Source organism: Hordeum vulgare, unplaced genomic scaffold (genome assembly GCF_904849725.1).
Source record: "Hordeum vulgare subsp. vulgare unplaced genomic scaffold, MorexV3_pseudomolecules_assembly, whole genome shotgun sequence".
Classification (NCBI taxonomy): Eukaryota; Viridiplantae; Streptophyta; class Magnoliopsida; order Poales; family Poaceae; genus Hordeum; species Hordeum vulgare.
Genome location: NW_025422590.1, coordinates 1 through 27,276, shown reverse-complemented (window position 1 = coordinate 27,276; position 27,276 = coordinate 1). Strand labels below are relative to the sequence as shown.

Here is a 27,276-nt window from a genome sequence, read left to right as displayed (position 1 = left end):
AAAATGGAAAAATAGGAGAAAAAAATATGACAGAAAAAAAAAATAGGAGAGAAAAAAAAAACCCGAGAGAAGCAAAAGTTACTTTTGAAGGTTTAGTTACGGAAGCCCTACCCAATGGAATGTTCCGCGTTCGGCTAGAGAATGACACCATCATCCTAGGCTATATTTCAGGAAAGATCCGGTCTAGTTCTATACGAATACTGATGGGGGATAGGGTCAAAATTGAAGTAAGTCGTTATGATTCAAGCAAGGGACGTATAATTTATAGACTTCCCCATAAGGATTCGAAGCGTATCGAAGACTCGAAGGATAGCGAAGATTTGAAGGATAGCGAAGATTTGAAGAATACCAAAGATTCAAAGGATTAGGTTTTTCTTTTTTTTTTCTAGGGTAATAAATTCTAAGTTCTAAAATTCAAGCGAAGAGACTTATTTTTTTCCAAAATATTAGATTCATAGTTTAAAAAAGGATACGGAAATATGAAAATAAGAGCTTCCGTTCGTAAAATTTGTACAAAATGTCGACTGATTCGTAGGCGTGGACGAATTAGAGTGATTTGCTCTAATCCGAAGCATAAACAAAGACAGGGGTAATCTTTCGAAAAAGAACTTTACTGTCTAAAAAGTAAAAAAAAAGTACCCGCGGAAATGTTCCAATTCCAAATAAAATAATTTCAAATAATTAAAGTAAAGGGTGTATTTTACCCTGAAACGGATATCTTTGTATCTTTTTTTTTATTTCTAACTCATATTTATGAGATAATAAAATATGGCAAAAGCTATACCAAAAATTGGTTCACGTAAGAAAGTGCGTATTGGTTTACGTAGGAATGCACGTTTTAGTTTACGGAAGAGTGCACGTAGAATAACAAAAGGGGTTATTCATGTTCAAGCTAGTTTCAACAATACCATTATAACTGTTACAGACCCACAAGGTCGGGTGGTTTTCTGGTCCTCGGCCGGTACTTGTGGATTCAAAAGCTCAAGAAAAGCATCACCCTATGCTGGTCAAAGAACAGCAGTAGATGCTATTCGTACAGTAGGTTTGCAACGAGCAGAAGTTATGGTAAAGGGCGCTGGTAGTGGAAGAGATGCCGCATTACGAGCCATTGCTAAAAGTGGTGTGCGATTAAGTTGTATACGCGATGTAACACCTATGCCGCATAATGGATGTCGACCACCTAAAAAAAGACGTCTGTAAAAGAATTAACCCGCTTTCAACTTTCAAGAGAAATAAACGATTCAATGATAAAATAATAATACTAGTCTATTATGGTTCGAGAGGAGGTAGCAGGATCCACTCAAACACTACAGTGGAAGTGTGTTGAATCAAGAGTAGATAGTAAGCGTCTTTATTATGGTCGTTTCATTCTGTCCCCGCTTAGAAAAGGTCAAGCGGACACCGTTGGTATTGCCTTGCGAAGAGCTTTACTTGGCGAAATAGAAGGAACATGTATCACACGTGCAAAATTTGGGAGCGTGCCACACGAATATTCTACAATAGCAGGTATTGAAGAATCCGTACAAGAAATTTTACTAAATTTGAAAGAAATTGTATTGAGAAGTAATCTCTATGGAGTTAGAGACGCATCAATTTGCGTCAAAGGTCCTAGATACATAACTGCTCAAGATATCATCTTACCGCCTTCCGTAGAAACCGTTGATACGGCACAACCTATAGCTAACTTGACAGAGCCCATTGATTTCTGTATTGATTTACAGATCAAGAGAGATCGTGGATATCAGACAGAACTCAGAAAGAACTATCAAGATGGAAGTTATCCTATAGATGCTGTATCCATGCCTGTTCGAAATGTGAATTATAGTATTTTTTCTTGTGGGAATGGAAATGAAAAACACGAGATACTTTTTCTAGAAATATGGACTAATGGAAGTTTAACCCCTAAGGAAGCGCTTTATGAGGCTTCTCGTAATTTGATTGATTTATTTCTTCCTTTTCTACACGCCGAGGAAGAGGGCACTAGTTTCGAAGAAAATAAAAACAGGTTTACTCCACCCCTTTTTACTTTTCAAAAAAGATTAACTAATCTAAAGAAAAACAAAAAAGGAATTCCATTGAATTGTATTTTTATTGATCAATTAGAATTAACTTCTAGAACATATAATTGTCTAAAAAGGGCCAATATACATACACTATTGGACCTTTTGAGTAAGACTGAAGAAGATCTTATGAGAATTGACAGTTTTCGTATGGAAGATAGAAAACATATATGGGACACTCTAGAGAAGCATCTCCCAATTGATTTACTTAAGAATAAACTCTCGTTTTAAATCCATTGCAATTTTTTTTCTTCTTCTTTTTCGAGTTAGAATAGAATAAAAAGAAAAAAGAAAACAATTTTGCATCTTTGGTACAATCTATATTTTCGCGAAATGGATCATAATAAAATAATAAAATGGATTTTAGGTATCTAGGGAAGATTCTACTTGGAAGTAACTATTTCCTAGATACCTATGGTACTTCATGGTTGAATGAATCAAAAAAAATCTAAAAAAGACCTAAAGTTAACGATTTATCAATGGGTAGTGTTGCTCCAATACCTAACCAAAGAGCTACTACAGTACCGATTAAAAAAACGGTCGTAGCTACTGGGCGGCGAAATGGATTTTGGAATTTATTGACATTCTCTAGAAAAGGTACTGTCAATAAGCCTGTTGGCACAGAAACCATTAAGAGAACGCCCAATAACTTATTGGGTACCGTACGGAGTATTTGAAACACGGGAAAGAAGTACCACTCGGGTAATATTTCCAAAGGAGTTGCAAACGGGTCTGCCGGTTCACCAATCATTGATGGCTCGAGAACCGCTAAACCTACATTACATGCAATAGTACCTAGAATTACTACTGGAAAAATATATAAAAGATCGTTGGGCCATGCGGGTTCCCCGTAATAATTATGTCCCATCCCTTTAGCTAATTTAGCTCTTAATACAGGATCATTTAAGTCTGGTTTCTTTGTTATTGGGATAGGTGAACTCTTTAGGATCCATCCCCCAAAGGAACCGGACATGAGAATTTATCATCATCCGGCTCGAGCAAGAGTGAAAGAAATAAGACCGCGGAAGATCCTTAATAGAATTAAGGTATATAATGACTCAATGACTCTAGACAAAAAAAGCTTTATCAGATTCTCTTTTCCAAAGTTGCACCTACCACTACTCATTGAAAATAATCCTATTCTTATGGGTAAATGCTCAATATCCAAGTGGGCTTACAAATTTGATCATGATCAATTGCTTTGTGGATTGTCTCATGTCTCTTGATTAGTTGGTATTTATCCCCTCAATATCGCAAGTTTCTTACCTCCAAACAAAATATTTACTTGTTACTAATAAAAAATCAAAAAGTTTAGCCTACATTCTTCCTTAGATCCCTTCTTTTACTCCGATAGTATTGCGGATCACAATCGATGCAAAGAAAATGAATGCATTTCCATACTATAATAAAAAGGTAAGTGTAATAAATAGAGAATTGGATCATGTCACATGACTGATTCCATTTCCACTCTATGGGATCTTACGGAGCCTGTTCATGGATGACATGGTTGCGGTATGATCATAGAAGATATTCTCCTCAAGTGAACCAGCCTATCCTTCCTAGGTAGGGGACTTACATGTTGATTGGATGCGGAGACACCTTTGGTTGTGAATTCTAATGTGGCAGATCCAATTCTTTATCTGCATGGCCAAATCAATAATTCAAGTCACACACTCCCATAATCCGCCTTTTTTCTTTCGTAAAATTAACTTCAACTATTTGTATCGTATAAAAATACTTCGGAGTTGAAGAGAAGTATCCAAATGACATGTGTTATTTTACAATAACCCATGCTTGTAGCAATGAAATACCACAACCTACCCGATATGATATATGAGAATTAGAATTCTCTATGATATGCCTTCCCTATAAAGGACCCGAAATACCTTGCTTACGTATCATTGGAAAGTGCATTAACATAAATACGGCAGTAAGCAGAGGCAGTACAAAGGTATGTAAACTATAAAAACGAGTCAAAGTGGATTGGCCCACACTAGCACTTCCGCGTAATAACTCCACTAAAGGCGATCCTATTACCGGAATGGCGTCAGGTACACCTGTCACAATTTTGACTGCCCAATAGCCAATTTGATCCCAAGGCAAAGAATAACCAGTTACACCAAATGATGCAGTCAAAACAGCCAAAACCACACCTGTCACCCAAGTTAATTCACGGGGTTTTTTAAATCCCCCTGTGAGATACACACGAAATACATGCAGGATCATCATTAAAACCATCATACTTGCTGACCATCGATGAACTGATCGGATTAACCAACCAAAGTTGGCCTCGGTCATTATGTATTGAACCGAGGAAAAAGCCTCTGTAACGGTTGGTCGGTAGTAAAAAGTCATAGCAAAACCGGTAGCGACTTGTACTAGAAAACAAGTAAGTGTAATTCCCCCTAAACAATAAAATATGTTGACATGGGGAGGAACATATTTACTAGTTATATCATCCGCAATTGCCTGAATCTCAAGACGTTCCTCAAACCAATCATATACTTTATTGAGATAGGTAACTAACCCACGCCCCCCTCTAAGAGCCGTATATGAAAATTTCATCTCGTACGGCTCAAGCAGAAACACACAAATTTTCAACGAATATTAGAAAAAAGGTTCAAAACTTCATCAGCCACTGAATCGGGTCGATTTGCCTTGAAGATAGCAAATAAAAAAAATCCGGAATATCTTCTTTGTGATGATAATGCCAAAAAATCTCAAGTTGGCGCGTCTTTCTTTCTTCCTTTCCCTTATGTTGGTCATTAGAGGCTTCTTGACTTTTCTCTTCCCTATTTTGGATTTTTTTTTATGCGTAATATAGAAATTATCTTGTTGTGATCCTATGAATCAGTTCAATTAAAACCTTAGATTCATACTAGAGCCACGATGATTTAGTCTCAAGCTAAACAAAAGGCAAGGGTTCTTCGAATAAGAACCGCTTGATAATCATTTATTGAAATTGAATCAGTGTAATGACTCGACAAAATCGATAGAAAAAAAGTTGTCTTTTGGGCAAACAAAATTGTAAGGAAGAAAATTTCTTTTTTATTTTTATTTAAGAACTACTTGAATTTTTCAGTCTGGTTGCGAGGTCTTAATAGTGAGTATGAATCATAGTTCCATTTTTTTTGATCCACTCTATCTATTTCGTGTTCCAGATACTAGAATAAATAATATCTGACGAATTAGAATCATCTTGATAGAGATAACAGGCCCTTTCTATGTATTATCAATAGGATCAATTCTAACAAGTCACACACTCATATTCCAGAGATACCGAAACAAAAAAATTCCGCGGTCGAACTACCATAATATCTAGAAATGTAGAGCTTAAACTAGAAAGGCTTTTTTGGATGGAAAAACTCTGACTTCCTAGTTTTAGTTAGTAGAAACCTAATTGGTTAAAATTCCATCCAGTAAAATGGAAGAATTATAAATTTCTAAAATGATAGATAGGAATATAGCGAATAAAGCCATTGCGACCCCCATAAAAGGAGTAGTCCCCCAACCCGGGGCGACTTTCCCATATTCCGAATTCAAGGGTTTCAGTAAACTACCTGCACCAGTTCGTTTTGGCCTAGGTTTAGAACTATCTTCAACGGTTTGTGTAGCCATAAATTATATTTAATCATTGGTGTTGACTTTGTATACTATTCCGTTGTAGTTGTAAATACACGATCTTTTCGTAGATCCATTGTAATCTTGAAATTCTATAAAAATGGAAACAGCAACTTTAGTCGCCATCTCCATATCTGGTTTACTTGTAAGCTTTACTGGGTATGCCTTATATACCGCGTTTGGGCAACCCTCTCAACAATTAAGAGATCCATTCGAAGAACACGGAGACTAATTTAAGTAAGAAGTCCCCCTATCTGGGAGACTTCTTACTTAAATGAAATTATTTTATTCTTTTAGTTGGAGTTGGTGGAACCTTAGGTGGTTCTCGGAAGAAGATAGCGAAAAAAATTATCCCTAAAGTCGAAACTAAAAGGAACGTATAAACCAATGCTTCCATAGATTCGATCGTGGTTTATTTACAATTATAACTTCCACACCTATTCATTTGTCATTTGGGAGAATTTCCCATATAAAGAAAGAAAAAGAGTCAAAGAAAGGATGGGAGATGTCAAATCAAAAAAGAGAGGTGAAAGATACCATAACAATGTGTATCAGACTGCCTGTTTCTTTGTAGTTGGATCTCCCACTTTTTGGAATGTTCCAAATTCCACTTGAGCATCCAAATCTGGATCAATACCAGCAAAAACATCTCGGAACAATGTTCTAGCGCCATGCCAAATGTGTCCGAAAAAGAAGAGCAAAGCAAAGGTAGCATGACCAAAAGTGAACCAACCCCTTGGACTGCTGCGAAAAACACCATCGGATTTCAAAGTAGCCCGGTCTAATTCAAAAATTTCCCCTAATTGAGAACGCCTCGCATATTTTTTTACAGTAGCAGGATCAGAATAATTTACTCCATTAAGTTCGCCACCATAGAACTCCACCGTTACGCCTACTTGTTCAACACTATATTTGGATTCTGCTCTTCTAAAAGGAACGTCCGCTCTAACAATTCCCTCCTCATCTACCAAAACAACCGGAAATGTTTCAAAAAAAGTAGGCATACGGCGTACAAAAAGCTCACGTCCTTCTTTATCTCTAAAGACGGGATGTCCTAACCATCCAACAGCTATTCCATCCCCATTGTCCATTGAGCCCGCTCTGAATAATCCCCCTTTTGCCGGATTATTACCAATATAATCATAAAAGGCTAATTTTTCGGGAATTTTAGACCAAGCTTCTGATAAACTAAGATTTTCGGCTAAACCATTGCTAACTCTTCGATATATTTCTTGCTGAAAGTATCCCTGATCCCACTGATAACGAGTAGGCCCAAATAATTCGATTGGGGTCGTTGCTGACCCATACCACATAGTTCCAGCAACTACGAAAGCTGCAAAAAAAACAGCAGCGATACTACTGGAAAGTACAGTTTCAATATTGCCCATACGTAATCCTTTATATAGACGTTGAGGCGGACGGACACTAAGATGGAATAAGCCCGCTAATATACCCAATGTACCCGCAGCAATATGATGAGAAGCTATTCCCCCCGGAACAAAAGGATCAAAACCTTCTGCACCCCACGCTGGATTTACAGCTTGTACTTTTCCAGTTAGTCCATAAGGATCGGATACCCATATCCCAGGACCATACAAACCCGTTACATGAAATGCCCCAAAGCCAAAGCAAGCCACCCCTGCAAGAAATAAATGAATTCCAAAGATCTTGGGCAAATCCAAAGAGGGTTTTCCCGTCCGCTCATCAGAGAATATTTCTAGGTCCCAATATACCCAATGCCAGATCGCTGCCAAGAAACACAAGCCAGAAAACACAATATGCGTAGCTGCCACACCTTCATAACTCCAAATACCCGGATTTGTTACAGTTCCTCCTGAAATACTCCAACCACCCCACGAATCCGTTATTCCTAAACGAGTCATGAAGGGAATTACGAACATACCTTGTCTCCACATTGGATCCAGAACAGGATCAGAGGGATCAAAAACTGCTAATTCGTATAAAGCCATTGAGCCAGCCCAACCAGAAACTAGAGCTGTGTGCATTATATGCACCGCAAGCAATCGACCCGGATCATTCAATACGACAGTATGAACACGATACCAAGGCAAACCCATGGAAATACCCCTTTAGCAAAGAAAAATAGACACGATGTCGCTTTATTTTATCGCATTGAAAAAGATTATCCATTGTACCTAACCCTTCTAGGGGATTCTGTGTCAGAAAGCGCGAATATTTATTTCATTCCATTAAAAATAAGAAGCCAATTCTGTTCATAAGAAGAAAGAGAAGCAGATCTATTCTATACTCGATAAGTGCCAATATGCAATGGGTAACTTGGCCAATTTGGAAAAAACGAAGAATAGATCGCTACCCCTCTTTGTTTAGCATTCGAATCACCCATTCCTTTTTCTTTATTCAATCTGTCTTACCTTTCTTATATGTATAACCTTTCCATCTATGTATTAATAGAATCTATAGTATTCATATAGAATAGAATAAGAATAAAATAGAATAGAATAAGAATAAAAATTAAGACAATAAACTGCAGATTCTTTCTTTCTGTTCCATTCTTACGTTTCCATATTAAAGTGTTTCTTACTTAAATTTAATAATATTAATCTAATATGCCCATTGGTGTTCCAAAAGTACCTTACCGGATTCCTGGAGATGAAGAAGCGACTTGGGTTGACTTATACAATGTTATGTATCGAGAAAGGACACTTTTTTTAGGTCAAGAGATTCGTTGCGAGATCACGAATCATATTACAGGTCTCATGGTATATCTGAGTATAGAAGATGGAATTAGTGATATTTTTTTGTTTATAAACTCCCCAGGCGGTTGGCTAATCTCAGGAATGGCTATTTTTGATACGATGCAAACGGTGACACCAGATATATATACAATATGCCTCGGAATAGCCGCGTCCATGGCGTCCTTCATTCTGCTTGGAGGAGAACCCGCCAAGCGTATAGCATTCCCTCACGCGAGGATTATGCTTCACCAACCTGCTAGTGCTTATTATCGGGCAAGGACACCAGAATTTTTACTAGAAGTAGAAGAGTTACACAAAGTTCGCGAAATGATCACAAGGGTTTATGCACTAAGAACAGGCAAGCCTTTTTGGGTTGTATCCGAAGACATGGAAAGGGATGTTTTTATGTCAGCAGACGAAGCCAAAGCTTATGGACTTGTCGATATTGTAGGGGATGAAATGATTGACAAGCACTGCGATACTGATCCAGTGTGGTTTCCGGAAATGTTTAAGGATTGGTAGTGTCCGGATTTCTTGTAAAGTTATTTCACAGCTAAATTCGTGTTTTCCTCGATTTAATAGAAAATAGAAAGACTTCATGATGAGCAATCATCAGGTTAAGATGGATCTAAACCAATCCATTTTTTTCTATATACATACAACATGCCAACGGTTAAACAACTTATTAGAAACGCAAGACAGCCAATACGAAATGCTAGAAAAACGGCTGCGCTTAAAGGATGCCCTCAGCGTCGAGGAACATGTGCTAGGGTGTATGTGCGACTCGTTCAGATCATGACTTCAAACAAATATAAAAAAAATTTGAAGTATCCCTGATTAGTACCAATGAATAGGATATAGCTTCTCTATCCTAGATTTCTATGGTATATGGAATTTCTGGTTTCCTTTGGTGCAAATCGAATTATCTAAATTTGGAAATAAGAAGCAATTCTCCCATTGGTAGCAAATGGTTATCCATTAAGCGGAGGAAATAGTAATAAAAAGAAAAAGGCTTATGCTCTTTTATCTTATAAAGAACGGACTAACAGGGTCAGCTACTTAGCCAACTTTCATAATTAAATACCGTCACTGTATGGATAACTCTTATTGTGAAAAGAGCTATTTACTCTATAATGGATAGGTAGAGCCAAAGAATGTGAACTATACAAGTTCGTAATACTTTTTGATGAAAGAAAGGGCTCCGGTGTATAGAGAGGGCCTCACCGTTTAAAAGGGAACCATAGAAACGATGGAACCCACTATTTTTTTTAGTATTATTTAGAATGAATTTGTTATTTCGTATAGAAATAACTGAACGGAGTGGAATAAAAAATCGTGGTTGGGAAGGTTACTATAGCAAAAGCCATTGGAATTAATATTTTATATATCGGAATAATTAGTTTTGTTATTAATGAGAAAAAGGGTGGCTAAAAGAAGAGAAATCATTAGTTATTCATTAAGGTTAATTTGATTCAATGACCAGAGTTCCGCGAGGATATATAGCCCGGAGACGACGAACAAAAATGCGTTCATTTGCCTCAAACTTTAGAGGGGCTCATTTAAGACTTAATCGAATGATTACCCAACAAGTAAAAAGAGCTTTTGTTTCCTCTCATCGAGATAGAGGTAGGCAAAAGAGGGATTTTCGTCGTTTGTGGATCACTCGGATAAACGCAGCAACGCGGGTATATAAAGTATTCGATAGTTATAGTAAATTAATACACAACCTGTACAAGAAGAAATTGATTCTTAATCGTAAAATGCTTGCACAAGTAGCTGTATCAAATCCAAATAATCTTTACACGATTTCCAATAAAATAAAGATCATCAATTAAAGGTATAAATAAAGTAATATACTGGAATAATAAAAGATGAATTCCCGGAGAGGGAACTCCGGGAAGATACAATAAATTAAGATTAAGTGGTAGGAATCGACGAGCTGGATTACTTTCTTTATAATATATATAGGTCTGGCCCTTGCGAATTCGAATAAAACATCAACAATCGGAACTTAAGTTCCGGTTGTTGTTTCTTAAATTTTGGTTGTAGTTTCTTAAGTTTCGATTGGAATTGTACTTTTGCGTTAATTGAGGAATATGTCTATTTTTTCTGGGTCTAGAACCTGTAATTATTGAAATTGACTGGGCTTGAAATTGTTTTTCGTTCTCATAGTTACGAAACGGTAAAAAAGATAAAATACGAGCCTGTTTTATAGCAAGAGTAATTAATCGTTGTTGTTTCAAGGTTAATCTATTTATTCGTCTCGATAATATTTTTCCTTGTTCACTAATAAATCTATTAATTAAACTCATGTTTCTATAATCAATTCGATCTCCCGGGCCAATCCGGGGACGCCTACGAAAAGGTTGTTTAGATTTACGAAAAGGTTGTTTGAATTTACGAAAAGTTTGCTTGGATTTACGAAAGGGTTGCTTGGATTTATTAAAAGTTTGCTTGGATTTACTAAAGGGTTGCTTAGATTTAAGAAAAGGTTGTTTAGATGTATACATGATTTATTCCTTATTTAATTTAAAATTGGAAAATGCACTTCTTTATTTTATTAATTTAGGATCCAGAAGAAGTAGTTTTTCTTTGATCCATATCTTATTTGATTCATATTTATAGTATATGAATACCCTCTATACATATGAAATAATATCGACCGGAAATCAGATGAGTTGATTTGTATTTTGTATTCTATACTATGTTTTATTTATATATAAAATATGAAGTTCTTACTCTTTCTGTTGTTTGGAAAGATCGAATACACGATGTTCCTATTTCTTTATTTCGTGATGAGTCGTATGCTTGCGACAATAACGACAAAATTTTTTGAATTCTAATTGTCCGGGTGTATTGTGGCGATTCTTTTGAGTACTATATCTAGAAATCCCCGTCGATTCCTCATTGGCACCTTTTCGAACACAACTGATGCATTCCAAAATAACTCTGATTCTAACATCTTTTCCCTTGGCCATGAACCTCCTTTTCCTTTTGGATTGACTTAATTTAATTCTTCTACTTATTCTTTTATTCTTCTATTTTGAATCCGAAGAAGAAGAATAAAATTCATTAGAATAATTTTTTTTTATTCTTAAATTAAGTAATAAAAAATAGAGAAATAATTAAAGAATACAATCCTTGTCGAATTAGCAAAGATTTTGGTTCGAAATCCTTTCATTTAATTAGTCAGCCCCGCCTTTTTCTATGCTCTGATTTCTGAGGCCTGATTTAGCTTGGGTACCCCTTTAAATTGAATTTCTATTTTTAAAAATAGGGTTTACCAAATTTTTAATGACTCTGAGGTTCAACCCAATCCATCTTTTCTTTCTTTTTCCTTCCGATACTAAAAAAAGATTGAAAAGGATAAGATAAAATTTTGTCATATCACGAAGAAATCTATCCCTCCCATAGCAATAACTAGAATTAAAAAAAAGGGAATGACAAAGCATCCGGGAATAAACGATTAATTTCTATCAATAAACCTGCTAAAGCACCAAACCATAGAGTACTTAGCACGGGTGCTACAGAGAGATATGTTTTTATATCCCGCATTGAAAATCCTCCTTCCTTGTTGGAATACATATATGATCATAAACTTATGCTATATATAAACTGAACCATAATCGACGAAATTTTCCGAAATTGTCCTATCCCTAAAAAATAAAAAGATGACCCCTTCTTCCTATATATTATCAAGGAAAAGTAATCTTTCTTTTATAGGCGAAATTCTATTGGATTTTAGCTGTATATAATTCCTTAATTATATGAGACCAAAAAGAAGAAATGACACGAGGGTTCTATATATAGATAGAGAAAGAATAAGAAAATTATGATGTGGAAAAGAAGACAGGAATTGTGTACAATGGCATTGCACAACAATTTAATTTGGAAAAGGGATGTAGCGCAGCTTGGTAGCGCGTTTGTTTTGGGTACAAAATGTCACAGGTTCAAATCCTGTCATCCCTACCTATTACTTCTTTCTTCTTTATAGGCAGTAGCAACGAGATCAATTAAAGTAAAGTGGGTATAACTGGAATTTGTGGAGACTATACGTACGTGAGATACATTAGGAATAGAAAAAGATTTTCTTTTTGAATGAATGAAAGCGCTCTTAGTTCAGTTCGGTAGAACGCGGGTCTCCAAAACCCGATGTCGTAGGTTCAAATCCTACAGAGCGTGATTCCATCTATCTTATGTCGAAGCAGAGTAAAATAATTTAACAAAATTGAATTGTAACTCCAATTTGACCTCCTCCAGACCAGAGAGGAGGTCAATAAAAAAAAAAAAATGACTCAATCAAAGATCCAACTGATCCCCACGCCTGTATTGCAAATACGCAGTCACGAATAATCCCGCTAAAGTAATAGGAATTAGGCCTAAGACGATTCCAAATAGAAAAACTTCAATCATTTCGATTTGTTCGGGGGGATAAAAAAAGAGGTACGATCTATCCCTAAATAGTACTCTAAATTATCCACGAATCTCAATGACCAAGAAAAGAATTCCTAATTAGTCTGGAAAAGAGTCGTAGAATATCAGGAATCCCAAAGAAAGATTTTGCTTTTCTGAATTATTATTATTCAGTCAATTCAAATAAGACGTATCTTGTTCAAGCCAATAAATAGAGCTGGGGTTATAGTTAAAGCAGCCAGTAGAAAACCGAAATAACTAGTTAAAGTAAGCATGAAAGAGTTAAATTCCATTTATTTTTTTTTACTACACTACATATGTTGGTAAAGCATTTACCTAAGTTATGGAAAATTCATAATTCATCAGTTATTTTAGATAATACTAAAAAACAAGATAGAGTGAGATACAGAAGTGTAAAAGAAAGTGGATTCATCAGATGATACATGAGTCCCTAATTTCGAATCAAGAGATTTGTTATGGAATTTTTCAATTGAGTAAAGTAATAATATTAAGAACTAGATCATATAACCCCATTGAATGAAAAAATGAAATTGGATTTTCAGGGAAATTTCGGAATAAGAGATAAATAAACAATTGAATTTGAAAAAAAAACTTCTTTCTATTTTGGATAATTTCTTTTTCAATAGGACCCTCTTTTTGGACTGAACGATCGAATATTCCCCTATTCCTTCTTATTTTAATTTTAACTGATTGTATTCTATATGGAATAAGAGGAGAAGAAAAGCATTCCACGACCTCCCGAGGGTCTGTTAAAAAAAAAAGAAAGCTCTTCCTTGAATTTACTTTATTTTTATTCCTTTTTCGAACTCCAACCAAAGTAGATTCGAAGACGAGTCACTTCAATTATCCTTTTAAGTTCTATTCTATCTTCTGTCTTTCCCTATTTCATCTCGTAAAGTTCCACGCTCGCAGTTTGGTCAAGAAAGTTAGACCTAATCCAACAAACAAGACAAGGATTAATTACGAATTATGAAAGGATAAATTTCACATATATATACTTGTCCTTGTATTGTGTCAGTATGAGAATATCCTTCCTAAATTATTTATCCAAACCTATTGATCATTAACTTAGATTTTCCCAAGATTTTGGCTGCTATTCCGAATTACTCTATTATTCCGAAGCCAAGGAAAATAAATAGAACCTACAAAAAAGGGGTTTTCTATTGACGCCTTGAATAACATATAGCTTACCTATAGACAAAAAAAAGTAATTATGTTTCGGAACCAGGCAAAACCAGATTGCTGTGCCATAGGAAGGATAGCTATACTAATTCGGTATACTCAAAATACACCTTTGGTACAAAATTGACAATCTCACAAGGATGAAATATCAGTAATTTTCTATTTACTGGTTGATCCCATCTTTTACGGAATCAATTCCTTTTTTGAATGTACAAAAATTTTGGGAGTTCAGCATGTCTGGAAGCACGGGAGAACGTTCTTTTGCTGATATTATTACCAGTATTCGATACTGGGTTATTCATAGCATTACTATACCTTCCCTATTCATTGCGGGTTGGTTATTTGTCAGTACGGGTTTAGCTTATGACGTGTTTGGAAGTCCTAGGCCAAACGAATATTTCACGGAAAGCCGACAAGGAATTCCGTTAATAACCGACCGTTTTGATTCTTTAGAACAACTCGATGAATTTAGTAGATCCTTTTAGGAGGCCCTCAATGACCATAGATCGAACCTATCCTATTTTTACAGTGCGATGGCTGGCTATTCACGGACTAGCTGTACCTACTGTTTTTTTCTTGGGATCAATATCAGCAATGCAGTTCATCCAACGATAAACCAAATTCCAACTATAGAACTATGACACAATCAAACCCGAATGAACAAAATGTTGAATTGAATCGTACCAGTCTATACTGGGGTTTATTACTCATTTTTGTACTTGCTGTTTTATTTTCCAATTACTTCTTCAATTGAGAGAAAGAAAGAGACTAATAAGAATTCTCTTATCCCATTTGGAAAGATACCATCCTTATAACTACCCATGACTGTTTTTGTCTCTAGCATGACCAATTGATAAAATGTGGAGGAAAGTAGGGGAAATGGCCGATACTACTGGAAGAATTCCTCTTTGGCTGATAGGTACTGTAGCTGGTATTCCTGTGATTGGTTTAGTAGGTGTTTTCTTTTATGGTTCATATTCTGGATTGGGTTCATCTCTATAGTAATCGGAGGGACCAGATTGTAAACATGAAAAAGTAGGAGCTTAGCGGGTCCTTACCCCCTTTATCTGATTAGAGCGGAAAGGACCCGCGGAATTTTTACTCTTATAACGCGAATTGAATCTATTCGATTCACTCTTATGAAGCAACAAGAAAAAGAGATCACTCGAGGATCCAATATCTTATTCCACAAAGGAAGTATCCTGAAAATCCTTGATTTAGTTTCGAGTAATAAACTAATAAAACCTTAATCAAAACTATTCAACTAGCCTAAAAATAAAAAAAAAACCTTCAATGGAAGAGTTTACTTTTTTTTGCAAAATTTCTGTAAGTTTGAAGTTAAACTTAATTAAACAAGCCAAGCAATTCTATTTGCTTACAATCACAAGAAATTTGTCCCCCGCCATATTTTCTTCCCCTCTGTTTGTCCACTACCTCGGCTAAACCTAAGCAAAAGAAAAAGAGGCCCAAGAGACAGACCCGAATAAAGAAGAAATAGTAAAGTAATCTTTGACGAATTAGGAAGAAAAAGGATTCTTATTTTGATACAAGAAGAATCGGCACAAGAAAAAGCCTTTTTCTTGTGCCGAATAGACGATTAAGAAGACCTGCAATCCCTCGAAAGAAATTTAAATTTTATTGTTCTCGCCTTTGCCTTGGATTCTCTTCTTTTGCATGAGATATAAATAAGGAATTCCAGACATCTCGTAAACAAAAAAAAGTCTAAACAAAAAAAGGATTTCCAAAAAAGATCATAGATAATTCTAGCAATTGCCAATAAATCGAGGCTTTTTACCAACTTGATGGTAAGAAATTCCGGGACCTAGAAATTCATTTCGTACAATTGAACCTTTTCAAACTGTTTCTTTTTGAGAACCAAAAAAACTTGTGCCAAAATAACGGATGCGAAGAAGAACAAAAGGCCTTGGACACGTAATGGATCCTGAAGCACGATTTCTGCGTCCCCCTGACCAAAACCTCCCACATTAGGATTGCTTGTTAATGGTTGATCAATCTTGATGGATTCCCCCTCTGAAACAAGAAGTTCTGGTCCGGGAGGTATAATATCAATCACTTGGCGTCCATCTGATGCATCAACTATGGATATTTCATACCCCCCTTTTTCTTTACGTAGTATTTTTCTTACTATACCTGTTGACGTAGCATTATAGACTGTATTGTTACTCTTGCTACCATCAGGATAGATCTGTCCTCTTCCTCGGTTTCCCCCTACATATATAGGATATTTTAAGAAATGAGCATCTTTCTTCGTAGCAGGATCAGGGGAAAGAATGGGAAAGACAATTTCACTATATTTCTTACCGGGAACAGGGCCTATCACAAGAATATTTTTTTTATCGGGACGATAACTCTGAAAAGCAAGATTTCCTATCTTTTCTTTTAACTCAGGGGAAATACGGTCGGGCGGCGCTAATTCAAATCCCTCGGGCAAAATAAGAACAGCACCTACATTCAACCCTCCCTTTTTTCCATTAGCAAGAACTTGTTTCAATTGCATATCATAAGGAATTCGAAGAACTGCTTCAAATACAGTATCGGGAAGCACAGCTTGGGGAACTTCAATATCGACGGGCTTGCTAGCTAAATGGCAATTGGCACATACAATTCGCCCAGTTGCTTCTCGTGGGTTTTCATAACCCTGCTGCGCAAAAATGGGATATGCATTTGAAATAGATGTCCGAGTTATTACGTATATCATGATCGATACAGAAATCGATCGAGTTATCTGTTCCTTTACCCAAGAAAAAGTATTTCTATTTTCCATGTCCAATCACAGATCCCAGAATTTCTACAATAAATTAGATAGGTAGCTAAGCTAATCTAGTTCCCTATACACGAATTTGTTGGCATTCTACTGCAACAGTTGTACTGCAATGATGAATACCTTAAAGCAGGTATAAATAGAAAGAATTTTGGTAAAATGGAAAAGGGCTTTCTTTCTAAAGAAAGATGCTAATTTGATTAATATTAATATCGGGAGATCAAATGAATTTATGCTTCACTAATTGAATGATAAATGACTACAAGCGAAGGAGATAGACGGTTTAAACAAAAAAAGACCCAAAATTTCAAACATGTATCTAGAATTACTGGAAAACTACAAACAAAAATAGTGAAAATAAGCTCATTAGGAGCCCATCCAAAATCGTTATAGACCCAACGAATTACTAGTTCCCAACCACGGGTGGAGTGAAATCCAACAAAAAAATCAGTAACTAAAAGAATAAAAAAAGCTTTTATTGAGTCATTTAAATTATAGAAGAATTCCTGAACCCAAGAATTCAAAATGACAAGTTCCTCTTTACCCAGAAAAAAAGAACCACTTAGAATAGCCAAACAGATTATATTTGTCGAGAAATGCAAAATGATATGGAGATGATCCTCATTATTTATTTTGACCCATTGTATTATTTCCTTGTGTATTCCTGTAGGAGGTTTTTGTACATGTGTCTTTAGTTTCCCTTTTATCATCTCGTCCAAGAGAGAAAGTTCTTCTAATTCTATGAATCTTTCTAGAATCCTTTTCTCTTGAATATCAGTTAAGAGAGTTTCGGATTGCCTGGTATTCCACCAATTCTTAATCCAAAGTTCCAGACATTTGTTAAATGAGGAAGAGACCCCCCAAGGCAAAAGTACGATAAATACAAGATATAGTAAAGAAGGCAATGCTTTCTTTTTTTTCATTTTTGATCTGTAAATGGAGTTGTTAATGAATATGCTTCATTCGCTGACTCTATTCCATTCCCTGACTCTATATGATGATATTTCTATTTCATGATATTTCTATTTCTTTGAAGCAAAAACTCTATAGGTTTGATACCCTGTATCTATTCTTCTTTTTTGTATATTAGTGGAATTTCAGTGCATTGGGTTCTTTCTTAGATCTAGATGGAATGAAATAGTGAAATAGAATAAAAAAAGCCCTTTCGGGTGAAAATGGAAGAGAAGAATAGTATGCAATATATCTAACTTCGACAAAAAAAATTTAAAATAATTTTATCTTATCCTCGTTTGTTCCTTCCTTTAGATAAATACTTAAAAATCCCCTTACAATAACAAATCCAATTTCGAAGGGACTTCCTCCCCATGTTGAGAAAACTTTTCTTCTTCCAATTTATCTTTTCTTCATTCAATTCAGTTCAAAAAAGATACCTCAAAATACTTCAATTGGTACGCGCAAGAAATAGGCCAATTCGGCAGCTTTTTGTTCAATTTCTCGTGGAGTAAAAAACTTATCATCAGTACGAGTCAAGGGAATGATCCCCTGGCCCCGGATTTCCATATAAAGAATACGACGAGGATAAAGACCCTCTTTAACCTGAATTCTAATTGATTGGATATCCCGCATAAGGAATCGAAGGAAGACGCGACGTTTTATTCCAGGGAATCCCCAACGAAAAATGCAAACTATTCCCTCTTTTCTATCGAATCGGTCATAACCACTACCTACATTCCACAAAATAGTACACCACAGGTAGGAGCTAATGAATAGGCCTGCGATTCCGTAGAAAGACATCACGACCCCCTGCGGAAAAAAAAGAATTTCTTGAGATGGAAGTATAGATATAATATTCTTACCAAGATAACTGGAAGTCCCAACCAATAAGAATCCTAGTGAACCTAGAAAAAGAATACAGGCCCAGAAAAAATTACTCCTTTTTCGAGAACCTTTTAGAAGTTCTACCCATATGTGTTCTGATCGCCAATTCATATTAGATATACTAAATCCAGCAGCGGTCGATTGAAATTGAGAGAATAAGCTAAATAATTTTGCCTTTACTTTTTTTGATTCTGAAATCGCCTTCAGCAACTAGTACTCCTGTGAAATAATAGGTTAGATACATTGACTTTCTATTCAAAAAATATTCGTTGATTCAATTAAAATAAATAAAAAAAAACTCGCTATACCAAGCTCTGCATATTCATGCATTTATGCTCGTAGCCTATATCTGCATCCATAGCCGTTTTTCATTTGTGTGTAGAAAGTGTGTGTAGAAAAAGTCACATACCCTACCATATTATATTACTTACACTAAAAAATACTAGACAATCTTTTTTTTTTGCACATAAAGAAATAAAGAAGTCATTGCAATTGCCGGAAATACTAAGCCTACTAAAGGCACGAAAATAGAAGGTAAGTTTAAATCCGTCATGGAATAGGTGTCTCAATTCAAATTTACTATTTCTATCTAGTCGAAAAATATCTTAAGATTCTTATGATATAATTAAGTATATCTATTATAAGGAATATTGACTATTGTATTTTTTTAGTTTGCAAAATATTCTGTAAAAAAAATGATAAGGATAATAAGAAAATTCCAAAAAAGGAGAACTAATTAAAAAGATTTTTTTTATTTTCCCATCCTCATGGCCTTTCTATCTTTCTAATCTAATTTGAAATTGGATTCAAAAGAAAGCGACTAGAATTTACTTCCTGCATACATACTTCTCTAGAAGCGCATACAATAATGCGTGGTAAAGGCAGAAAAATAGTATATTCAATCAAAATCAAAGGGCAAATTATCTTACCTACTATAGATCCCCTACTACCCTCTTAAGATCCCCTACTACCCTCTTAAGATCCCCCCTACTACCCTCTTAGACTTTTAAAGGCGATATACCACCCAAAGAAAGGGTATGAAAATGCCGGGTGGTGTTAGCTTTTCGACGAAGACCCGTCCTGTGCCGCGAAGTCCTGTTAGTAAGACCCCGCGCAATAATGGATTATAGAAGAATAGTATTCAAAATACTGCTCTGGACGCATATAGTAGCATTGCGATTCCTAATCTTTTTTATTTATGAATATGAACAGAAAAAATTCATTGTATCGTTGGGTCGGAGCGGAGGTTTGGTCCAGAAAAATTAGGAACAAAACGTCTACTCTACCACACTGAAGTCTATAGCGCTGTATTTCCACGAAAGTATAATTCTTACCATCAGGATACGCTCCTTTCAACGTCTCTCCGATGGGTCCAGGTTCTATGTCCAATCCCAAATCAAGGATTTCTCGCTCTTGATCGGAGTCATAAACTAAAACTACCTTTTTATCCTTTTTATTAAGGTTATAGAAAACTTCCTTATCTAGTTCTAGCATGTTGACTCACGATTACGCCTGTTAAAAGTTTCAAACGTCCTCTTTTTTGAAATTGAAAGAGAGTCTTATAAAAAGGTCTAACTTCCAAACTATGTCTTTTTTCATTCATTCTCCTTTAGTTTTTTTCTCTATCTAGAAGTGGAATAGAATAACCCGGTTGAAGGGTAATGATCATACGTCTGTAATGCATTGTACGGCCCAGAATAGGTCCTATTCTTCTACCTTTTCCAGGTAGTCGATGGCTATTCACAGCTACCACCTTAATCCAAAGAAGAGTTTGAACCAATGCTTTATTTCTGTCTTAGTGAATCCCGATTCGACATTAAAAGTATATTGATTCTTTCCCAATAAACGAAGACTTTTTTCTGTAAATACTGCGTATTTGATTCCATTATCATATGATACTACTATATTTTATTATTTTCTTTTTATTTCTTTATTGTATTATACCTTAATATATATATATATTCTAGATATATAGAATAGACGAATCTCGATTTGTCAAGTCTCATGATCATATCATGATCTATTTTTATTCGGCTCAATCTTTTTTATAAAAAAAAAGATTGAGCCGAGTTTAATTGCAATCAATTAGAAGAATAAAGAAGAATTACTGCATTTCATAACTTATTTTTTTCTCTTTTTATTTCGTTTATTTTTTTTTAGACCTTCTTATCGATAGTATCTACCGGCTCGAACTCGAATTTGATCGCCTTCCATACTTCACAAGCTGCGGCTAGTTCAGGACTCCATTTGCAAGCTGCTCGGATAATTTCATTACCTTCGCGAGCAAGATCACGCCCTTCGTTACGAGCTTGTACACAAGCTTCTAAAGCCACTCGATTAGCTGCTGCACCAGGTGCATTCCCCCAAGGATGTCCTAAAGTTCCTCCACCAAATTGTAATACAGAATCGTCCCCAAAGATTTCGGTCAGAGCTGGCATATGCCAAACATGAATACCACCTGAAGCTACCGGTATAACACCTGGCATGGATACCCAGTCCTGAGTGAAAAAGATACCGCGAGCACGATCTTTTTCAATAAAATCATCGCGCAATAAATCAACAAAACCTAAAGTCATTTCGCGTTCCCCTTCTAACTTACCTACTACTGTACCGGAGTGGATATGATCTCCCCCAGACATACGCAATGCTTTAGCTAATACACGGAAATGCATACCATGATTTTTCTGTCTATCAATAACTGCATGCATTGCACGGTGAATGTGAAGAAGTAAGCCATTGTCGCGGCAATAGTGAGCCAAAGTAGTATTTGCGGTGAATCCCCCGGTTAAGTAGTCATGCATTACAATAGGAACCCCTAATTCTCTCGCAAATACAGCTCTCTTAATCATTTCTTCACATGTACCCGCAGTCGCATTCAAGTAATGCCCCTTGATTTCACCGGTTTCGGCCTGTGATTTATAAATAGCTTCGGCACAAAAGACAAAACGGTCTCTCCAGCGCATAAATGGTTGTGAGTTTACGTTTTCATCATCTTTGGTAAAATCAAGTCCACCACGTAGACACTCATAACACGCTCTACCATAATTTTTTGCGGATAATCCCAATTTTGGTTTAATAGTACATCCCAATAAAGGACGGCCATACTTGTTCAACTTATCTCTTTCAACTTGGATACCATGAGGCGGGCCTTGGAAAGTTTTTGAATAAGTAGGGGGAATTCGTAGATCCTCCAAACGTAGAGCACGTAGGGCTTTGAACCCAAATACGTTACCCACAATGGAAGTAAACATGTTAGTAACGGAACCCTCCTCAAATAGGTCTAATGGATAAGCTACATAACAGATCCATTGGCTGTCTTCCCCAGCAACAGGCTCGATGTGATAGCATCGTCCTTTGTAACGATCAAGACTGGTAAGTCCATCAGTCCAAACAGTTGTCCATGTACCAGTAGAAGATTCGGCAGCTACTGCAGCCCCTGCTTCTTCGGGCGGAACCCCAGGCTGAGGACTTACTCGGAATGCTGCCAAGATATCAGTATCCTTAGTTTCATACTCTGGGGTGTAGTAAGTCAATTTATAATCTTTAACACCAGCTTGAAATCCAACACCTGCTTTAGTTTCTGTTTGTGGTGACATAAGTCCCTCCCTACAACTCTTGAATTAAGAATTCTCACAATAACAGGGTCTACTCGATGTTAATTAGGCGTAAATGAAACTTTAGCAAAAATCTCGTAAAACAAAAAGGATATTCAATTAATATAATATCAACTCATTAAAGAAAATTGAGGGCATGCTTAGGTTAATGAATATGTTTCATTCATATATAATGCGTACACCCTGTGTATGTTCTATCCTATAGGAATTCCACTATAGGAATTCGATAGGAATTGAGTTGTTGTTATGGTAAGTTAACACGGTTCGTTATTAAACCATGGATTTGATTTACCAAATCCATCATTATTGTATACTCTTTGATAGGTATAGCGCAACCCAAATTAATCCCTAATCCTTATTTTACAAGTTCTTAATAGGTCTCTTTTCTTATTTGGAATGCAAATACCTAACTAAATACTAATAAAATTCTTTGTTGACAGCAATCTATGCTTCACAGTAGTATATATTTTGTATATCGAAGTCCTAGATAGGAAAGTAGAGTAGGCACAGATCCTCCACAAAAGGCAAAATGTATATGAAAAAAAGATTGATTGAACTTTCCAACGGACTCATTCCATGAGTAAACGATTGAATGGGATTCGCTTGGGCAACGAAATCAAGTCCTGGTCCCCTTTTCTCTCTTATTGAATTAACTAATTCATTTCCTTTTTACTTTTGGATTTTTTTTGATTTGATTTGGCATTATTCAACAATAAAAAAAGAAAAATTTCGACAAATTCCTTTTTTTTAATTATGTGATAATTATGAGAACCAATCCTACTACTTCTCGTCCCGGGGTTTCCACAAGTGAAGAAAAAAGTACAGGTCGTATCGATCAAATTATTGGACCCGTGCTGGATGTCACTTTTCCCCCGGGCAAGTTACCTTATATTTATAACGCTTTAGTAGTCCAGAGTAGAGACACTGCCGATAAGCAAATTAATGTGACTTGTGAGGTACAACAATTATTAGGAAATAATCGAGTTAGAGCTGTAGCTATGAGTGCTACGGACGGGTTGATGAGAGGAATGGAAGTGATTGACACGGGAGCTCCTCTCAGTGTTCCGGTCGGTGGAGCTACTCTCGGACGAATTTTCAACGTTCTTGGGGAGCCTGTTGACAATTTGGGTCCTGTAGATAGTAGTGCAACGTTCCCTATTCATAGATCTGCGCCTGCCTTTATCGAGTTAGATACGAAATTATCCATCTTTGAAACAGGTATTAAGGTCGTCGATCTTTTAGCTCCTTATCGACGTGGAGGAAAAATAGGACTATTTGGGGGGGCTGGAGTAGGTAAAACAGTACTGATCATGGAATTAATCAATAACATTGCTAAAGCTCATGGGGGCGTATCCGTATTCGGTGGAGTAGGGGAACGGACTCGTGAAGGAAATGATCTTTATATGGAAATGAAGGAATCCGGAGTAATTAATGAAAAAAATATTGAAGAATCAAAGGTAGCTCTAGTCTATGGCCAAATGAATGAACCACCGGGAGCTCGTATGAGAGTTGGTTTAACTGCCCTAACTATGGCAGAATATTTCCGAGATGTTAATAAGCAAGACGTGCTTTTATTTATCGATAATATCTTTCGTTTTGTTCAAGCAGGATCAGAGGTATCCGCTTTATTAGGGAGAATGCCCTCCGCAGTGGGTTATCAACCTACTCTTAGTACAGAAATGGGTTCTTTGCAAGAAAGAATTGCTTCTACTAAAAAGGGATCTATAACTTCGATTCAAGCAGTTTATGTACCTGCGGACGATTTGACCGACCCTGCCCCTGCCACAACATTTGCACATTTGGATGCTACTACCGTACTTTCCAGAGGATTAGCTTCCAAGGGTATTTATCCAGCAGTAGATCCTTTAGATTCAACATCAACTATGTTACAGCCTCGGATCGTTGGCAACGAACATTATGAAACTGCGCAAAGAGTTAAGGAAACTTTACAACGTTACAAAGAACTTCAGGACATTATCGCAATTCTTGGCTTGGATGAATTATCGGAAGAGGATCGTTTAACTGTAGCAAGAGCAAGAAAAATTGAGCGTTTCTTATCACAACCGTTCTTTGTGGCAGAAGTTTTTACTGGTTCTCCAGGAAAGTATGTTGCTCTTGCGGAAACTATTAGGGGATTTCAACTAATCCTTTCCGGAGAATTAGACGGCCTACCTGAACAGGCTTTTTATTTGGTGGGTAACATCGATGAAGCTAGCACGAAAGCTATAACCTTAGAAGAGGAGAACAAATCGCAGAAATGAAATTAAATCTTTATGTACTGACTCCTAAGCGAATTATTTGGGATTGTGAAGTGAAAGAAATCATTTTATCCACGAATAGTGGCCAAATTGGCGTATTACCAAACCACGCCCCTATTAACACAGCAGTAGATATGGGTCCTTTGAGAATACGCCTCCTCAACGACCAATGGTTAACGGCGGTTCTGTGGAGCGGTTTTGCGAGAATAGTTAATAATGAGATCATCATTTTAGGAAATGATGCGGAACTGGGTAGTGATATTGATCCGGAAGAAGCTCAAAAGGCACTTGAAATAGCCGAAGCTAACCTTGAGTAAAGCTGAGGGTACGAAAGATTTGGTTGAAGCGAAGCTCGCTCTCAGACGAGCTAGGATACGAATCGAGGCTGTCAATTGGATTCCCCCATCCAATTGAAGACAATCCAGTGGTTTATAGTTGATACAAAGAAAAAGGGAAGAGGGGTAGAAAAAGTTATTAGATAGCGAAGCGAAGTAAGTCCAATGCTATCTAGTAATTTTTCTACCTACTTACCTACTATTGGATTTGAACCAATGACTCCCGCCGTATGAAAGCAATACTCTAACCACTGAGTTAAGTAGGCAATTTATCACCACAAAGGAAGACCCATTACTTCGATCGATTATATATTGAATCCCTTTTCTAAGCAATACCGCTCTGTTATTGGTCTGTTATATACTAAATACTAAACTAAATACTAAACAGATACAGATCAAAGGGATATCCTCTGGCATTAGAAAATATTCATCTTGACAAGAAATTCTCTATATGTTAAGATATCTCTGATAAGGGCTATAGCTCAGTTCGGTAGAGCAACTCGTTTACACGTGCGCCAATGCTTTTCAAAGGAGCTTATTATGCAATGAACATAATCGATCTTATTGCAAAATCAATGTCTTACTTCATAGATTCGAGAGAATAGGAGAACAGTAGCCTGACAAACAGTCGGTTCAGTCCGATTCAGGTGCCAATTCAGGTGCCTAATCAAATAGAACCCTTATGGATTTGCTAGTTGATAAGGTAAATATCCAGCCCACTAAATGCTAGGCGTAATGAGGATAAGGGCCTCCAAAAAACTTCTTTTCGTTCTATGAACTTTAAGGTGTATGAAGTCTCATAGTTAACTCTTGCAGTGGAACGATAGAGACTCCATTTCACTTAGGTTGATTTAATTTAGACCAGAGGCAGACCTAAGTCAAGGTAATCCTCCTTTGAAACACTTTGGTATTGCTCCTAGATAGATCATAATACAAAAAATCAATCAGAGCACAGGGAGCCATCTCATTATCTTTCCGTAAAGAAAAACTATGGTGGACTAACTGATCTTTAAATCAGTTTATGAAAGAGCCCAATGCAAAAAAATGCATGTTGGGTCTTTGAAACAGTTCAAATCATTTCGATAATAATCCGTTTGATCTGTTTTACCGAGAAGGTCTACGGTTCGAATCCGTATAGCCCTAATATGCCCTTTTTTCTATTTTAGGATCTCTATCCTATGTTTTCTTTAGTTTAGTATAGTTTTCATTTTCGCATTAGTATTTGTTTATAGACTGGATAGGCGCCTGCGACATAGAATAGAGATAAAAGCATTACCAAAGGCTCATTCATCGAAAATCAAAATCATACAGACAGGAAAAGAAAAACGAAAAATAGAAAAAATAAAGTAAAGAGTAAATAAGAAAACAGAATATTCTGTCTCATAGTTCTGAAATAGAGTTCTTTATTTTATTTTTATAGTATTACTTCTCATTATACTGCATAGATTAGTCCTACTATCTTAATTAGGTTCTAATTATTCTAATTAGTAGTATTCTCATTTTTATTTAATAGTCTCTTATTATTATTAAATAGTAAATAAAGGATAGAGCTATTCTTTTTTTTATAGAGATTCTAGAGAAAGCGAGACAAAGTGAAACGATAAAGTTTTCTTTATATAAGAATTAGATCTACATACACCATATCTAAATAGAATGGAAATCCAAAAGAAAGGGAGTTGGGATTCCATTGGATGAATCTTTAAAGAAGATGCAGCACAGAGGAAACAAAGGCTAAACTAAGCGCTTTTGTTTGAACAAAAAAGATTCTTGTTTCACCGAGGAAAAGAGAGAAGTTCTGGATAAATTGACAATGCTGAATTGAATTGACTAATTTAAGTTCCGCCTATTCCACATTAATGGGAGTACATTATGTTTCTGCTTCACGAATATGATATTTTTTGGACATTTCTAATAATAGCAAGCCTTATTCCTATTTTGGCATTTTCGATTTCAGGGCTTTTAGCCCCGGTTAGTGAAGGACCAGAGAAGCTTTCTAGTTATGAATCGGGTATAGAACCCATGGGAGGGGCTTGGGTACAATTCCGAATACGCTATTATATGTTTGCGCTCGTTTTTGTTGTTTTTGATGTGGAAACCGTCTTTCTATACCCTTGGGCAATGAGTTTCGACGTATTGGGTGTATCCGTTTTTATCGAAGCTTTGATTTTCGTGCTTATCTTAGTTGTCGGTTTAGTTTATGCATGGCGAAAAGGAGCCTTGGAATGGTCTTAACTGAATATTTAGACAAAAAAAAAGAAGGAAAAGATTCTATTGAGACAGTTATGAATTTGATTGAGTTTCCCTTACTTGACCAAACAAGTTCCAATTCTGTTATTTCAACTACACTAAATGATCTTTCGAATTGGTCAAGACTCTCCAGTTTATGGCCCCTTCTATACGGTACCAGTTGTTGTTTCATTGAATTTGCTTCATT

General features: G+C 36.2%; 3 protein-coding genes and 2 non-coding genes across 5 annotated transcripts; 3 read left to right on the top strand and 2 right to left on the bottom strand.

The window, feature by feature from the left end:
* Positions 1-4,807: 4,807 nt before the first annotated feature.
* On the bottom strand, positions 4,808-10,967 carry LOC123420796 (30S ribosomal protein S18, chloroplastic). The gene has a single exon (XM_045107434.1). The coding sequence runs from the start codon at positions 10,906-10,908 to the stop codon at positions 10,396-10,398; it is 513 nt and encodes a 170-aa protein (XP_044963369.1). The 5' UTR covers positions 10,909-10,967; the 3' UTR covers positions 4,808-10,395.
* A 1,326-nt stretch (positions 10,968-12,293) lies between these two features.
* TRNAP-UGG lies at positions 12,294-12,367 on the top strand. The gene has a single exon. It is a non-coding gene; the product is annotated as a tRNA-Pro (tRNA).
* Positions 12,368-12,506: 139 nt separating this feature from the next.
* Positions 12,507-12,580, top strand: TRNAW-CCA. Its single transcript has one exon. It is a non-coding gene; the product is annotated as a tRNA-Trp (tRNA).
* An 8,107-nt stretch (positions 12,581-20,687) lies between these two features.
* On the bottom strand, positions 20,688-22,301 carry LOC123420794 (ribulose bisphosphate carboxylase large chain). The gene has a single exon (XM_045107432.1). It carries the CDS (start codon positions 22,229-22,231, stop codon positions 20,792-20,794), a length of 1,440 nt encoding a protein of 479 aa, XP_044963367.1. The 5' UTR covers positions 22,232-22,301; the 3' UTR covers positions 20,688-20,791.
* Positions 22,302-22,390: 89 nt separating this feature from the next.
* Positions 22,391-24,810, top strand: LOC123420793 (ATP synthase subunit beta, chloroplastic). Its single transcript, XM_045107431.1, has one exon. The coding sequence runs from the start codon at positions 23,014-23,016 to the stop codon at positions 24,508-24,510; it is 1,497 nt and encodes a 498-aa protein (XP_044963366.1). The 5' UTR covers positions 22,391-23,013; the 3' UTR covers positions 24,511-24,810.
* The last annotated feature ends 2,466 nt before the right edge of the window (positions 24,811-27,276 follow it).

What these genes read in the sequence shown, in the direction of transcription:
- LOC123420796 (XM_045107434.1), bottom strand. Translation starts at nt 10,908, where the DNA reads ATGTATACATCTAAACAACCTTTTCTTAAATCTAAGCAACCCTTTAGT.
- LOC123420794 (XM_045107432.1), bottom strand. Translation starts at nt 22,231, where the DNA reads ATGTCACCACAAACAGAAACTAAAGCAGGTGTTGGATTTCAAGCTGGT.
- LOC123420793 (XM_045107431.1), top strand. Translation starts at nt 23,014, where the DNA reads ATGAGAACCAATCCTACTACTTCTCGTCCCGGGGTTTCCACAAGTGAA.